The following is a 12786-nucleotide window of genomic DNA, read 5'->3' on the forward strand; positions in this document are numbered from 1 at the left end:
GGGAGCTTCTCTAAGTAGGGAGAGAGGAGGGGGACAGGCCGAGCCCAGGGCTGGGAATCCATGTTGGCCAGATTCTATCACTGGCTGGCTTCACTTCTGAATGGGCCTCAGTTTTCCCTTCTGTACCATAAGTGAGAGGCTTATTTAGTCTCTCTGGTCCCCTCTAGTTCTGACATAGTCTGGGATTTGCGATGAGTAATTTCACAAACTGCTTAGGAAACTCCTGCTGTGTTCCTAAACCACCTCATAGTTTATGAAACACCTATACTTTTCATCCACATGGCAACCCTGGAAGGCACCAGGGCAATAAGCACCCCCCCTTTTTTCAAAAAATAAATTTATTTATTTATTTTTGGCTGTGTTGGTTCTTCGTTGCTGTGCGCGGGCTTTCTCTAGTTGCGGCCAGTGGGGGCTACTCTTCGTTGCAGTGCGCGGGCTTCTCATTGTGGTGGCTTCCCTTGTTGAGGAGCACAGGCTCTAGGCGCGTGGGCTTCAGTAGTTGTGGCATGTGGGCTTAGTAGTTGTGGCTCACGGGCTCTAGAGCGCAGACTCAGTAGTTGTGGCACACGGGCTTAGCTGCTCCGCGGCATGTGGGATCTTCCCAGACCAGGGCTCGAACCCGTGTCCCCTGCATTGGCAGGCAGATTCTTAACCGCTGCGCCACCAGAGAAGCCCAATAAGCCCATTTTACAGATGAGGAAACTGAGGCTAAGAAGTGTCCACAAGGGGCTGTAATTTGAGGCTGCCCCACACATTTTGGTTATACAGGAATACCAATTTGTTCTCAAATATGAACGTGCATAAAAGTTACCTGGAATGAGGGTGGGGGGTTGCATGTGAAAATGAGGATTCCTAGGCACTTAGATTCTAAGTTGGCAGGGCTGGGGTGGGCCCATAGTTAACAAGCACCCAGGTGATTCTGAAACCGGGGGTCTAAGGACTACTCTTGGAGAACCAGGGCCTTCTCTTTGCATTCCAGGTAGCCTCTGGCATCAGCCTGTTTCTTTAATAACCCTTCTCAGCACCTGCTCTGGACCAGGCCAGTGCTGGGAAGAGGCCCTAATGGAGCTCCCAGTCTGATAGGGGAGGCAGATAGAGAAATCCATTGCGCACTCAGTGCTAGAACAGAGGCCAGGCTGGGCAATGGAGGAAGTGAGCTAGCTCCAACAGCAGAGGGCCCCCTGGAAGAAGTGATGTTTATGCCGGGCCGAGGGATCTCATTCTTGATTGCGTCTTAGCTACTTTGTTTTTTTCTTTTGATGGGTCATCCCCACCAGATGGCAGGCAAGTTCATAGAAATCATCAGACCTTTCACATCTCTGCCCTCAGTGCTGGCATAAAGCCTGGCACAGAGGAGAGGACAATATTGGTCAAATCAGCTGACCTGAGCAATGAGAAACGGCTGATGGAGAGGTCCCAGGGCCTCCGGATTAAATGCATTTTCATGCTCAGCACACTCACCTTCTCCCTTTGTTAGATCTAACATGGAATTACTTTATTTATTATTACTATTATTTTTTAATTTATTTATTTTTTATTTTTAGTTTTGGCTGCGTTGGGTCTTCATTGCTGCGCGCGTGCTTTCTCTAGTTGCCCGAGTGGGGGCTACTCTTCATTGAGGTGCGTGGGCTTCTCATGGCGGTGGCTTCTCCTGTTGTGGAGCATGGGCTCTAGGCGCACAGGCTCAGTAGTTGTGGCTGGAGGGCTCAGTAGTTGTGGCTCGTGGGCTCTAGAGCACAGGCTCAATCGTTGTGGCCCACGGGCTTAGCTGCTCCGCGGCATGTGGGATCTTCCCGGACCAGGGCTCGAACCCGTGTGCCCTGCATTGGCAGGCGGATTCTTAACACTGCGCCACAGGGAAGCCCCCTGGAATTACTTTAATAGTGGAAATTCCACATCATATTGTAAACATTTGTTACCTATTTCCCTCTTCCCCTTTTCACTAAACTGTGAGTTCCTTAGGGCCAGGAGTCAAGAATGGGGCACAGAGCAGGCTCTCAAAACGTTTGTTGAATGAATGAGTGAATGAATCAGTTTAAGCAAAAGCTGTGCATAGGATGTTGAAGAGATTCCAGCTACAGGAGGGCTTGTAGAAAAGCCCCAAGCTGCATTGGGTCAGACATCCCTCCCCATCTTCTGCTTGGACTCTGGGTGAGAGGGATAGGGTAGGTGCAGAATTTGAAAGTGAATGGCATTGGTGGGGCAAGTTGAGGAAGGGAGATGTGGCTGGGGTTTTGGAGGTGAGAACCCAGAAAAGAGGAGGGGCAGTTTCTAGAGATCTGACCTGAGTGTGTTGGGGCCACAGGTGGGGGTTCTGGGGGTCACGTGGGGTCAGCTGACGGTGAGATATGCAGAACGGACATTCTATCTCCACTTAGAGGCATCAGCAGGATGGGGTACGTCGGGGAGCGGTTGGGTGCCCCCCTCCTCGGACAGGGGTCATCCCCTCTGGGGGGGGGGGAGTGCGAACGCGCCTGGCACCGCCCCGACAAAGCCTGCGCGCGCCCCGTCCTGCGATTGGCCCGACCGCCTCGCGCCGCCGCCCCGTCCCGCCCTCTGCCGCAGGTCCGGCGCGCTGCAGCCAATAGGCGCCGTCGCCGTCGTCTCCGTCACAGTCCGAACAGCCAATGGTGGCAGCGCTCGGCGGCTCGTGGCTCTTTCGCGGCAAAAAGGATTTGGCGCGTAAAAGTGGCCGGGACTTTGCAGGCAGCGGCTGCCGGGGGCGGAGCGGGATCCGGAGCGGGATCGAGTCCTCGCCTCGGCCTGCCGCCATGGGCCCGCGCCGCCGCCGCCGACTGCCACCCGGGCCGCGCGGGCCGTGAGCGCCATGGCCGTGGCCGGGGCCCCCACGGGCGGCCCTTGCGCGCCGGCGCTGGAGGCCCTCCTCGGGGCCGGCGCGCTGCGGCTGCTCGACTCCTCGCAGATCGTCATCATCTCCACGGCGCAGGACGCCAGCGCCCCGCCGGCCCCCGCCGGCCCCGCCGCGCCCGCCGCCGGGCCCCGCGACCCCGACCTGCTGCTCTTCGCCACGCCGCAGGCGCCCCGGCCCACACCCAGCGCGCCGCGCCCCGCGCTCGGCCGCCCGCCGGTACGGACACCAGGGACACTGGGCCGACTGCGCTACCTGGACCCCCGCGCAGACCCTGGCGGGGCGCGGTGTTTGGCCCGGCGGCAGCTGGGGCGGGGGAGGGTGGGCTGACGCGCCCGGGCTGGGCGGTGCCGAGCCTGGGTTGGTCCTCCGGGCCCCGCCCCGGGGTGCAGGGTGACCTCGGGCCAGTCCTTGTTTGCTGCTCTGTGCTCTGGGCCTCAGCTTCCTCTCCAGAGACGCTCGAGGGTCAGACTCAGTGATAATAATGGCCCCACGTGTATTCAGCTATCGCTGACTGCATGCCAGGTCTCTGGCAGACTTCAAGGCAGCTAAAACTCACATCCATGCTGTGAGCTCGGTGTTGTCACTGTGCCCATCTGAACTGTGTCCAGAGAGGGGAAGTGACTTGCCCCCTGGTCACAAGGCTGCAAGTGAGATTTGAACTGAGGCCTGCTGGCTTCAGACCAGAACGTGTGGCTGGGTGGTGGGCATGGCTGCTTGGGGAGGTCAAGGGGGGCGTCCTGGGACCAGACCGTGGAAGAGCCACGGAGGAGACCCTCCTTCCTGCCTCGATGCTGGACTGCCAGGTGCAGGCCGGGCCCTCCGGGCCTCTGGGGACAGGCCGCCTGGCTGGGAGGCCTTCTCTGCAGGGGCGGGGTGGCTGGGCCAGCTGCTGATCCCCTCCCTCTGCCTGTCCTTCCATCTGCCATCCTCCACCCTCCCAGACCCTGGTTGCCATGGAACCTCATTAATCAGGCAGGCAGACCCCTGGGCCCCAGTGGAAGTACTGGGTGGGTTGGGCCTCTGGGAGCTGGAGGGGAGGCCCCCGGTGCCAGGAGAGAGTAAATGCCCCAGGGAGATGCCTTGATAAAGTGCTCCCTGAGCAGCAAGAGGCTCAAGACAGTTCAGACTAGGGGGCCCAAAAGAAGTGGCTGAATTACAGGGGGAGAAGGGAGTGGAGCCCTGGAGCTTGGTCCTGTGGGCTCCAGGACAGGGCGTGGAGACCAGTTTGACTGGCACAACCTGTGGGTGAAGGTGAGGCATGGATGGGCAGGCAGGGGCTGGCCAGGCAGGATGGGGTCTCCGCATAGAGCTTGGAGCAAGTTGTGGGAAGAGGCAGGGCCCAGGGCAAGGAGGTGGAAGCCGCCCAACTGCTGATGGCCTGGGTGGCAGCTGGTCCCTGAGGCGTCCCGGCAAGGTTCCCCCAACCCCCTTGGCCCCTTGCCCAGTGTGGCCTTCCTTCCGGAATCACCGAGATGCTAATAATAACAATAGCAGGCACCATTGTTTTGAGACTGTATTGTGTATTGGGCTCTGTGCCAAGCACTTTACCCAATTAACTCATTTAACCCTTTCAACAACCTTCCCCTTTTACAGATAGGGAAGCTGAGGCGAAGAGATATTAGAACATTCCCTAGTAAGTCAGCTAGTGAGTGGTGGGACCAATCCAGATTTCCTGAGTGGTTAACTGCTGGGATGCCTTGCATACTGGAGATGCTAATAGAGGTTGAAGGAAGCCCAGGGTCCCTTCCTCCTAATGAGTGAGAGGGATGGAAGTTGTACCAGGGGTGGGCCACCTGGCTCATCTCCTGTACCCCAGCAACCTGTCCCTGTGGGTACCAGCTTGGGGCCTGGACAAGTAGCCTCCAGTTTAGCTGATTGACAGGTACCTAGCAGGCCCAGGGCTGTGGGTCCTGCCCTTGGGGAACTGAGCTTCAGGCTCAGAGGGACAGCCAGGGACTGGGCTGAGGACGTATGCCCTCTGCTCCACCCCCAGTGGTGTCAGGGGCAGCCTCATTGGGCCTGAGCATTCCTTTCATTCAACAGTTGTTAGTGAGCACCTATGAGGTTCTAGGCACAGGCAAGTAAGGAGCCTCTGCCCTCACAGTACTTAAGGGACAGTAGGCGTTTTCTGCCGTGGGCAGGGGTGAGGGCTGGTGCGGTCTTGGAGCTGAAGTCCAGAAACATAGGCCCAGCTTTTGCCATCCAACACCCCCTAACATTGTACCTGTGGGTAGCCACTGGCCATCTGAGCTGTGGCCTCCACTGACCCTCTGCTCTAGCATTTGTTTGGGGCAGTCCTTGAAACAAGTGAGCATTCATTGAGTACCTCCTGCATACAAGTCTCTGCACGATTCAGCCATTCCTCCTGGCCTCTCCTGTCCACCTCTACCCTGTTGTCATGGCTGTTAAAAAACAAACTTAACATAATACACATTTACTATAGAAAAAGAGTTAAAAGGCTAGAAAGTTGAGGGGGACAAGATCCCAGCCCCATCCATTTTTCCTTTTTTCTCCTCCTGAGCCTGCTTTTTTTTTAAGGTGGTTATGACAGCTTTCTTTTTCTAAAGTTTTAGAAATTGAAGTTTTTCCTTTATGTCCGTGTTCCAGCAGCACATCATCCACACTTTAGAGATAAGGCAACATGGTCCTCATGGTCCTCCCTCCCATACAGAGGTCACCCCTGAAATGGATTCTATAGTAATAGCAACTGAACCAGAGGAAATGGTTTCATGAGCCCTTTATCCTCAAAAGGGATCACATAAATGCACTGCGTTATGTTTTTCTTGTCAATATGTCTTTGGGAGGGTTCTGTATCAACCTGCCTCAGTCCTTCTTGACAGCAGCGTGGTATTCCAGAGGCTGGATGAACCAGTTTTTGTGTCCATTCCCGTGGATAGGTGTTTGAGTCATCCAGATTTTTTCACCAATGTTTTGTTTGTCTTCACCCCCGCCTTTTGGGTCCCTGTGCCTGCATCTCTAGAGAGCAGCAGCAGAAATGGGCATCCATCTGCTTGAGCCCTTGTTTTAGAGTGTGGCATTGATCTGCCTTCAGGGTGGGCACCCCTGTGGGGAGCAGGAAGGAGGCAAGGGGTGCGGTTGGCTGGAGCATACTAGGGTTCAGGCCCTAGGGGCAAGGCTGGAGAGGGGGTACATTCTGGTTTCGCTTTAGGGGGCCTGGCTTCTGGACTAGCCTCTGCCCAGGCCACTAAGGTTTAGATCCTGACTCTACCTCTCACTACGTGACCTCTCCGAGGTGCAGGCTCCTCAGGAAGTGGAAGTCCTCAGAGCACGTGCTGCAAGATGGTTGGAGGGTTTGATGATCGCACGCAGGTAAAGCAGTTACCTAGCTGTGCTCGGTACACAGGAAGCACTCAGTGCGTGTTAGCTCTTCTATCTGCGGATCCCTGCGGGAATCCACGAGTGTGTGCGTGAGAGGGAGTGTCGGGGTCCGTCAGCATGTGGGGTGGTTCATTCAGCAAACGTTTGTTGATGCCCAGACCCTGTGTACAGAGACTATTCAGACCCAGTGCCCGCCTCTGAGGGGCTCCCTGGCTTCTGGGTGAGACAAACGCATCTGCAGAAATTTGTAGCGAGGGACCATGTGGGGAAAGGTTGGGTTTGAGGCAGTTCTGAGGGAGAAGAGGCTCAGTTTCTCTTGTGGAATCGGAAAGGCTTAGGTTATGGGTAAGATGCCTGCCTACAGAGGGGGGGAAGCGGTGGTGTGAATTAGGAGGGAGGGAGGCAAGGGCAAACCAGGGAGGGGACCAGCATGAGCTAAGGCTTGGAGACACAGGTTTGTGAAGAAAGATGTCTCAGCAGAAGTTCTTGTAGAGAATTGGTGGCAGATGAGGATACTAAGGTGAAGGGGGACAGATGAAGGCAGGGAGACCAATGGGAAGACAGCTGGTCCAGGTGGGAGGTGCTGGTGGCTGTGGTGACAGGATTTCTTGGCAGCTAGATGTGATGAGGGCAGCAGGTGGGGCTGAACCAGGTTCTAGCTCAGGAAACCCTGTGGGTGGGGGAGGGGAGGGTATGTCAGGATGCAGTGGAGATGCCTGTGAGACCTCCAGGGCAATCTCCATCCTCGAGTGGTGTAACTAAATCAGAGGGCATCTGGGCAGGAATTCTGGCTCTGCCACTTCCTGCCTGTATGACCGTGAGCTTCTCTGGGTTTCAGTTGTTTCATCTGTAAAATGGGGCCATTACTGTGCTGCCATATTCACAGACAGTCAGAAACCAGAGAGAGGCAGTGACTTAACTCAGAGGACCTGTTTCCTAATGGCTTAAAATAACAAACATTTATTATCATACAGTTTCTGGGGGTGAGGAATTCAGGGGTGACTTAGCTGGGTGCTTCTGGCTCAGGGCCTCTTCTGAGGTTGCTGCCAAAATGTTGGCCCGGCTGCAGTCGTCGGAAGGCATGACTAGGGTTGGAGGATTTGCTTCTGAGCTTACCTGTGTTGCTGTTGGGGGGAGACTTCAGTTCCTTGCCACTTGGTCCTGTCCTTAGGGCTACTTGAGTGCCTGCATGACATGGCAGCTGGCTCCCACCAAGAGTGAATGATCCAATAAAGAGAGCAAGGAGGAAGCTCCAGTGCCTGTATGATCCAGTCTCAGAAGTGACACACATCCACCATAGTCTGTTCATTCGAAGCAAGTTACCAGATCTGGCCCATATTTAAGGGGAGGAGAATTAGGCTCCATCTTTTGAAAGGAGGAGTATCAAAAAATTTGCAAACTACCACATGCCCCCAAGAAGGTAGTGGTGGAACTGGGTGTTGAACTTCTGCCTTCCAGTTGAGTGTTCTGTCCTATGGGGTAGGATTGTGTCCCCTGGGACCTCCCCCTCACTCACACACTTGGGCATCCTGGGAGAGAGACTGAGGCAGGGGGCGGCCTGGGAGCACCAGGCCCTCAGCCAGGTCTCTTGTGGCCCCACTCTCCTGGTTACTGGGCATCCTCCCGTTGTTTTTGCCGTAGGTGAAGCGGAGGCTGGACTTGGAAACTGACCATCAGTACCTGGCCGAGAGCAGTGGGCCAGCTCGGGGCAGAGGCCGCCACCCAGGAAAAGGTACCCCCTGAGCTTGGGCTAGGGCAGGCCTCCTGGTTGGACCCAGGTTGTGGACAGACAAACATGCTTGCACACTAAGCTCTGGTCTGTTAGGCCTGGGCCTGAGCCAGGCCTCTGGGGGCCCCAAGGGGCAGCTGGAGTGGCCGCCTGGCATGGCTTCCCCAAGCCCTGGGGGGTGGGGAGTTCCCCAGCCGGAAGAGGAATGCTGTGGTTGGCAGGCAGCCACAGGGCCTCCCTGCTTGGCCTCACCAAGGGGAAGGAGCCATCTGCCCCCCAGCCCCATCCCCCAGTCCTCCTGCCCTGCACTGCCAGGGAGGCCAGCCTGGCTGGGTCTGGGGGGTGGGGGTGGTGCTGAGGGACCCTACCCTGCCTGGCCCCCAGGTGTGAAATCCCCAGGGGAGAAGTCACGCTATGAAACATCACTGAATCTGACTACCAAGCGCTTCCTGGAGTTGCTGAGCCGCTCGGCCGATGGTGTCGTCGACCTGAACTGGGCAGCTGAGGTGCTGAAGGTGCAGAAACGGCGCATCTACGACATCACCAACGTCCTCGAGGGCATCCAGCTCATCGCCAAGAAGTCCAAGAACCACATCCAGTGGCTGTAGGTACCAGCCAAACAGGAGGGTGGGCAGAGGCCCAGGGCCGGGCCAGCCCGGAGGAGCTGATAGTGATACCACTGTGACTGCCCGGATCGCCGTCTTACTGCAGGGCAAACCGAGGTTTAGAGAGGAAAGCTGGCTTCCCTGAGGTGATAGATGCAGGGAAGAACACAAATCTTACCTATCTAGCTCAGTGCAACTTTACATATTTCTTCACCTGGGTAACCACCATCTAGATAAGAATAAGGAACATTTCCAGCACCCCAGAAAGTTCCCTTGTGCCCCTCCCCACACAGTCCACCCCTCATACCACCAGGTGACCATTGTTCTGGCTTCTGTTGCCATTGATGAGATTGTTTAACACAGCTGTTTTATTCTTGGTAATTCTTATTTTATTTCTCCCTTTTCACCTCTTTCCCCGGTCATCCTACTCCCCTCTCTGACACATTTGTGTTCTCAGTTATCGGTAGATATTCCATTCTACATCATTTTTTTTCTTTTCACTTAATATGTCTTAGAAATGCTTCCATGTCTGCATCTAATGCATTCTTGTCCTTTTACACAACTGCATAGTATTCCATGGCATGTCTGTCCCCATTTACTTATCCAGCCCCCTATGAGGGACACGTGGGTGTTCACAGACATTCAGGCCCGACGTTGAACCCAGCCAGTCTGCCTTGGAGCCCAGCTTCAGCCCTCTGCTGTTTCCCAGCTGAGGAGCCAGGCCAAGAGGAGCGAGGGCTCGCCTGGGTCTTACAGAAAAGAGGCAGCAGCAGACTGTTCTGCTGAGGGTCACGCCTCCTGGGAAGAGGGGCCGGGAGCTGCTAACCCTCCCTTTGCCTCCCGGCAGAGGCAGCCACGCAGCAGTGGGGATCGGTGGGCGGCTTGAAGGATTGACCCAGGACCTCCAGCAACTGCAGGAAAGCGAGCGGCAGCTGGACCACCTGATCCACATCTGCACCACGCAGCTGCGTCTGCTTTCCGAGGATGCTGACAGCCAGCGATATCCTTGAACTGCCTGGAGGGTGACCGTGGCCCCATCCAAGTGGGAATAGAGAGGCTACCCTGGGCCCTGGATTCAGGAGAGGGTTCTGGCTTTGGATACCAGTCCTGGCCCAGCATTTAGTCACTGTGTGACACTGGACAAGTTACTCTCTGAGTCTCAGCTTCATCTGTAAAAGGGGAAAATAATCCTATTCCAAAGTTGCACAGATTAAAACAAGAAAAGCTAGGATACCGATAACAAACATTCATTTAATACAATGATTTGGTACCTGGTTGTAGCTTCAAGGTTAGAGATGTAAGTTTTTATTTGTCTTTTATTTACAAAAATAGAAACTTTATTTTAAAATAAGCTTTTCTTTTAAGTGAATACCCAAATTACGTTTATACATTTTGGAGATAACTACTAATTGACACCAAGGTCATGGGTAAATTCTCAGTACCAAACCTGTATTTATGTAATTTATATGAAATTATTGCAGGCAGCCATTATTACCTTGAGATCTGATGGGTAGAGAGTGGCCTCATTGTACAGATGTGGGAACTGAGGCTCAAGGGCATGAGATAGGATTGAGTACCAGCTATGTGCCAGGCCCTGGAGTGGGAGATGCAGAGGACAGGAGTGACTCAGCAGGTATGGGCTCTGCCTTATGAGCTGTCTGGGTGGGTGGCCCCCAAAGGCCAAAGGTCATGTGGTCCTTGACTCCACCAACCCTGGCCTACGTGACCTGCCAGGACCTTCGTAGCATTGCGGACCCTGCAGAACAGATGGTTATGGTGATCAAGGCCCCTCCCGAGACCCAGCTTCAAGCCGTGGACTCCTCAGAGGTGAGACCTGGGAGTCTAGACTGGACCAGGACAGGCTGGGCTGGGCTGGTAGTTAGCTGAGCCTCAGTTTACTGTGCCTGCTACCTTCACCCAGACCTTTCAGATCTCCCTTAAGAGCAAACAAGGCCCCATCGATGTTTTCCTGTGCCCTGAGGAGAGTGCGGGCGGGATCAGCCCCGGGAAGACCCCGTCCCAGGGTGCAGCTTCTGGGGAGGAGGAGAGGGCAGCTGACCCTGCCACCACAGTGCCACCACCACCACCATCATCATCTCCCCCCTCATCCCCTGCCACGGATCCCAGTCAGTCCCTGCTAAGCCTGGAGCAAGGTGGGTGAAGGGTGGGTGGGCAGGGCGGGGTGGGGCCCCCTCTCCCGGGTGGGTGGGCGGGCAGGCGTGACAGACCCTCTGTCCTCCCCGCCGGGGCGTCCCCGGCCTGTGATGCTCCCCCGTCTCCCCAGAACCTCTGCTTTCCCGGATGGGCAGCCTGCGGGCCCCCATGGACGAGGACCGCCTGTCCCCACTGGTGGCGGCCGACTCGCTCCTGGAGCACGTGCGGGAGGACTTTGCCGGCCTCCTCCCCGAGGAGTTCATCAGCCTGTCCCCCCCGCACGAGGCCCTCGACTACCACTTCGGCCTTGAGGAGGGCGAGGGCATCAGAGACCTCTTCGACTGTGACTTTGGGGACCTCACTCCCCTGGATTTCTGACGGGGCTTAGGGGGACCAGGGCCTCCTGGGATGCCCACCCTGTCTCTGCAGCCCTGGAGCCCCCTGCCCCTGGCCGTCCTCCTAGTCCAATTGGAAACGTTTAATTTATACCCCTCTCCCCTACCTCCGGAAGCTTCTAGCTCTGGAGTCTGGCTACTGCCAGGAGGCTGAGCAAGCCAGGAAGGGAAGGATTCTGTTTGTGGTGTGTATGTGCATGCACCCAACACCCGACACGTGTGTACACGGGGTGAGTGGTGTGTGAGCATGTGTGTGTGCATGTACCGGGGAATGAAGGTGAACACATCTGTGTGTGCACTGAAAACACGCCCCAGTGTGTCCACGTGTGTGTGCATGAGCCCATGTGTGCGCATGGCGGGGGCTCTAACTGCACTTTTGGTCTCCTTGCTCCAGGGGCCCCACGAGGCCCAGGGTGGCCACCTGCCCCCAGAATCCTGCGTGCTGACCGGGCCGGGTGGCGAGGCCTTGGCCTGCTCGTTTGCAGGACCGCGAGAGCACTTCTGTCGTCTTAAAGGTTTTTCTGATCGAAGCTTTAATGGAGCGTTATTTATTTATCAAGGCCTTTTTGGCAAGCTTGGGGCATCAGCAAAGGGTAGGAGGGATGCGGGGCTGATGCCGCAACTCCCTTACCCCTGAGCGAGGGCAGGGGTCCCTGAGCTGTTCTTTGCCCCACTCTGAAGGAGCTGAGGCCTGAATGGTTTATTTATTGGGAAAGTGAGGGAGGGAGACAGACTGACTGACTGACAGCCATGGGTGGATCAAGGGGGTGGTCTCTCCCCACGGGGTCACTGCAGGGCCCCAGCTGCCCCCAGGATGGATGTGAGATGGGAGAGGTGAGTGGGGGACCTTCACTGACAGGGTGGGCGGGAGGGGTGGGGTGAAGGGCCTCCCCCCCAGCCCAGACCACAGGGGCCCCTCCTGTGGCATTTGAAGTGCCCCTTCCACGCCACTTCTTGCTCTGCCCCACCCTCCAATCTGCACTTTGATTTGCCTTCCTAACAGCTCTGTTCCCTCTGCTTTGGTTTTAATAAATATTTTGATGATGTCTGGGCCCGGTTTGGGGACTATGTACTGGGAGCAAATGTGAGGGTGGGAGAGGTCAAGATTGCTGGGAAAATGCCCATTCTCTACTTCCCTCTCCCTGTCCCTGCCTGGCTTCATTTTATTTGAGCCTCACTGCCCCGAGAAAGGTAGGCTTCATCACCTTTTTTACCCTAATTTAAAAACTGGTCCGACAAAGTAATAAATGAACTCCCTTCCTTTTTCCAGCCCCAGAGGAGCCACTCTGATCAGTTTGCTATGCTCCTTCCAGATGTTTCTGGACATTTGTAAACATGCAACAGATAATTACAACAGGCTGATTCCGTGTCAGGTTCTGGGGACACGCGTTCCCTCCCCTCATGGAGCTCTCAGGACCTGCTGGAGGAGACTCAAACAAATGAGAGGATCAGGGAGGGCTTCCTGGAAAAGGTGGTGCTTGACCTAAAGCTGTAGGATAGAAGAAATTAACTGAGGAGGAAGAGGAAGAACACACCAAGCAGGAGAGGGCCACATGGGCAAAGGCCCCCAGGGCCCTGAGGACCTGAGAGAAACCAGTGTGGCTGGAATCCTGAGGTGAGGGCCAGGGTGGAGAGACGTTCAGTCTTGGGCTTTATTCAGGGGACAAGGACCCTGGTGAGTCTGAGAGAGGA

At 55.9% G+C, this 12786-nt stretch overlaps 1 protein-coding gene across 4 annotated transcripts; it reads left to right on the plus strand.

Moving 5' to 3' along the window:
* Window positions 1–2376: 2376 nt before the first annotated feature.
* On the plus strand, window positions 2377–12146 carry E2F1 (E2F transcription factor 1). Of its 4 annotated transcripts, none has more exons than XM_082432167.1 (8): window positions 2377–3088; window positions 6132–6202; window positions 7853–7943; window positions 8325–8544; window positions 9393–9545; window positions 10258–10372; window positions 10467–10698; window positions 11489–12146. In XM_082432167.1, exons 1-8 carry the CDS (start codon window positions 2392–2394, stop codon window positions 11605–11607), a joined length of 1698 nt encoding a protein of 565 aa, XP_082288293.1. In that variant the 5' UTR covers window positions 2377–2391; the 3' UTR covers window positions 11608–12146. The 4 variants fall into 4 exon arrangements, with proteins under 4 accessions (XP_082288293.1, XP_082288292.1, XP_082288294.1 ...); XM_082432166.1 differs by lacking the exon at window positions 11489–12146 and adding an exon at window positions 10830–11441; XM_082432168.1 differs by lacking the exons at window positions 10467–10698; window positions 11489–12146 and adding an exon at window positions 10830–11441.
* The last annotated feature ends 640 nt before the right edge of the window (window positions 12147–12786 follow it).

This window comes from Balaenoptera physalus (genome assembly GCF_965194825.1).
Source record: "Balaenoptera physalus genome assembly, chromosome: 16".
Classification (NCBI taxonomy): domain Eukaryota; kingdom Metazoa; phylum Chordata; class Mammalia; order Artiodactyla; family Balaenopteridae; genus Balaenoptera; species Balaenoptera physalus.

Excerpts from the sequence above, each read along its gene's own strand:
- E2F1 (XM_082432166.1), top strand. The coding sequence starts at position 2,392 with ATGGGGTACGTCGGGGAGCGGTTGGGTGCCCCCCTCCTCGGACAGGGG. Across the intron at positions 6,203-7,852 it reads GGTTTGATGATCGCACGCAG|GTGAAGCGGAGGCTGGACTT; the intron begins GTAAAGCAGTTA and ends TTTTTGCCGTAG. Across the intron at positions 10,373-10,466 it reads AAGCCGTGGACTCCTCAGAG|ACCTTTCAGATCTCCCTTAA; the intron begins GTGAGACCTGGG and ends ACCTTCACCCAG.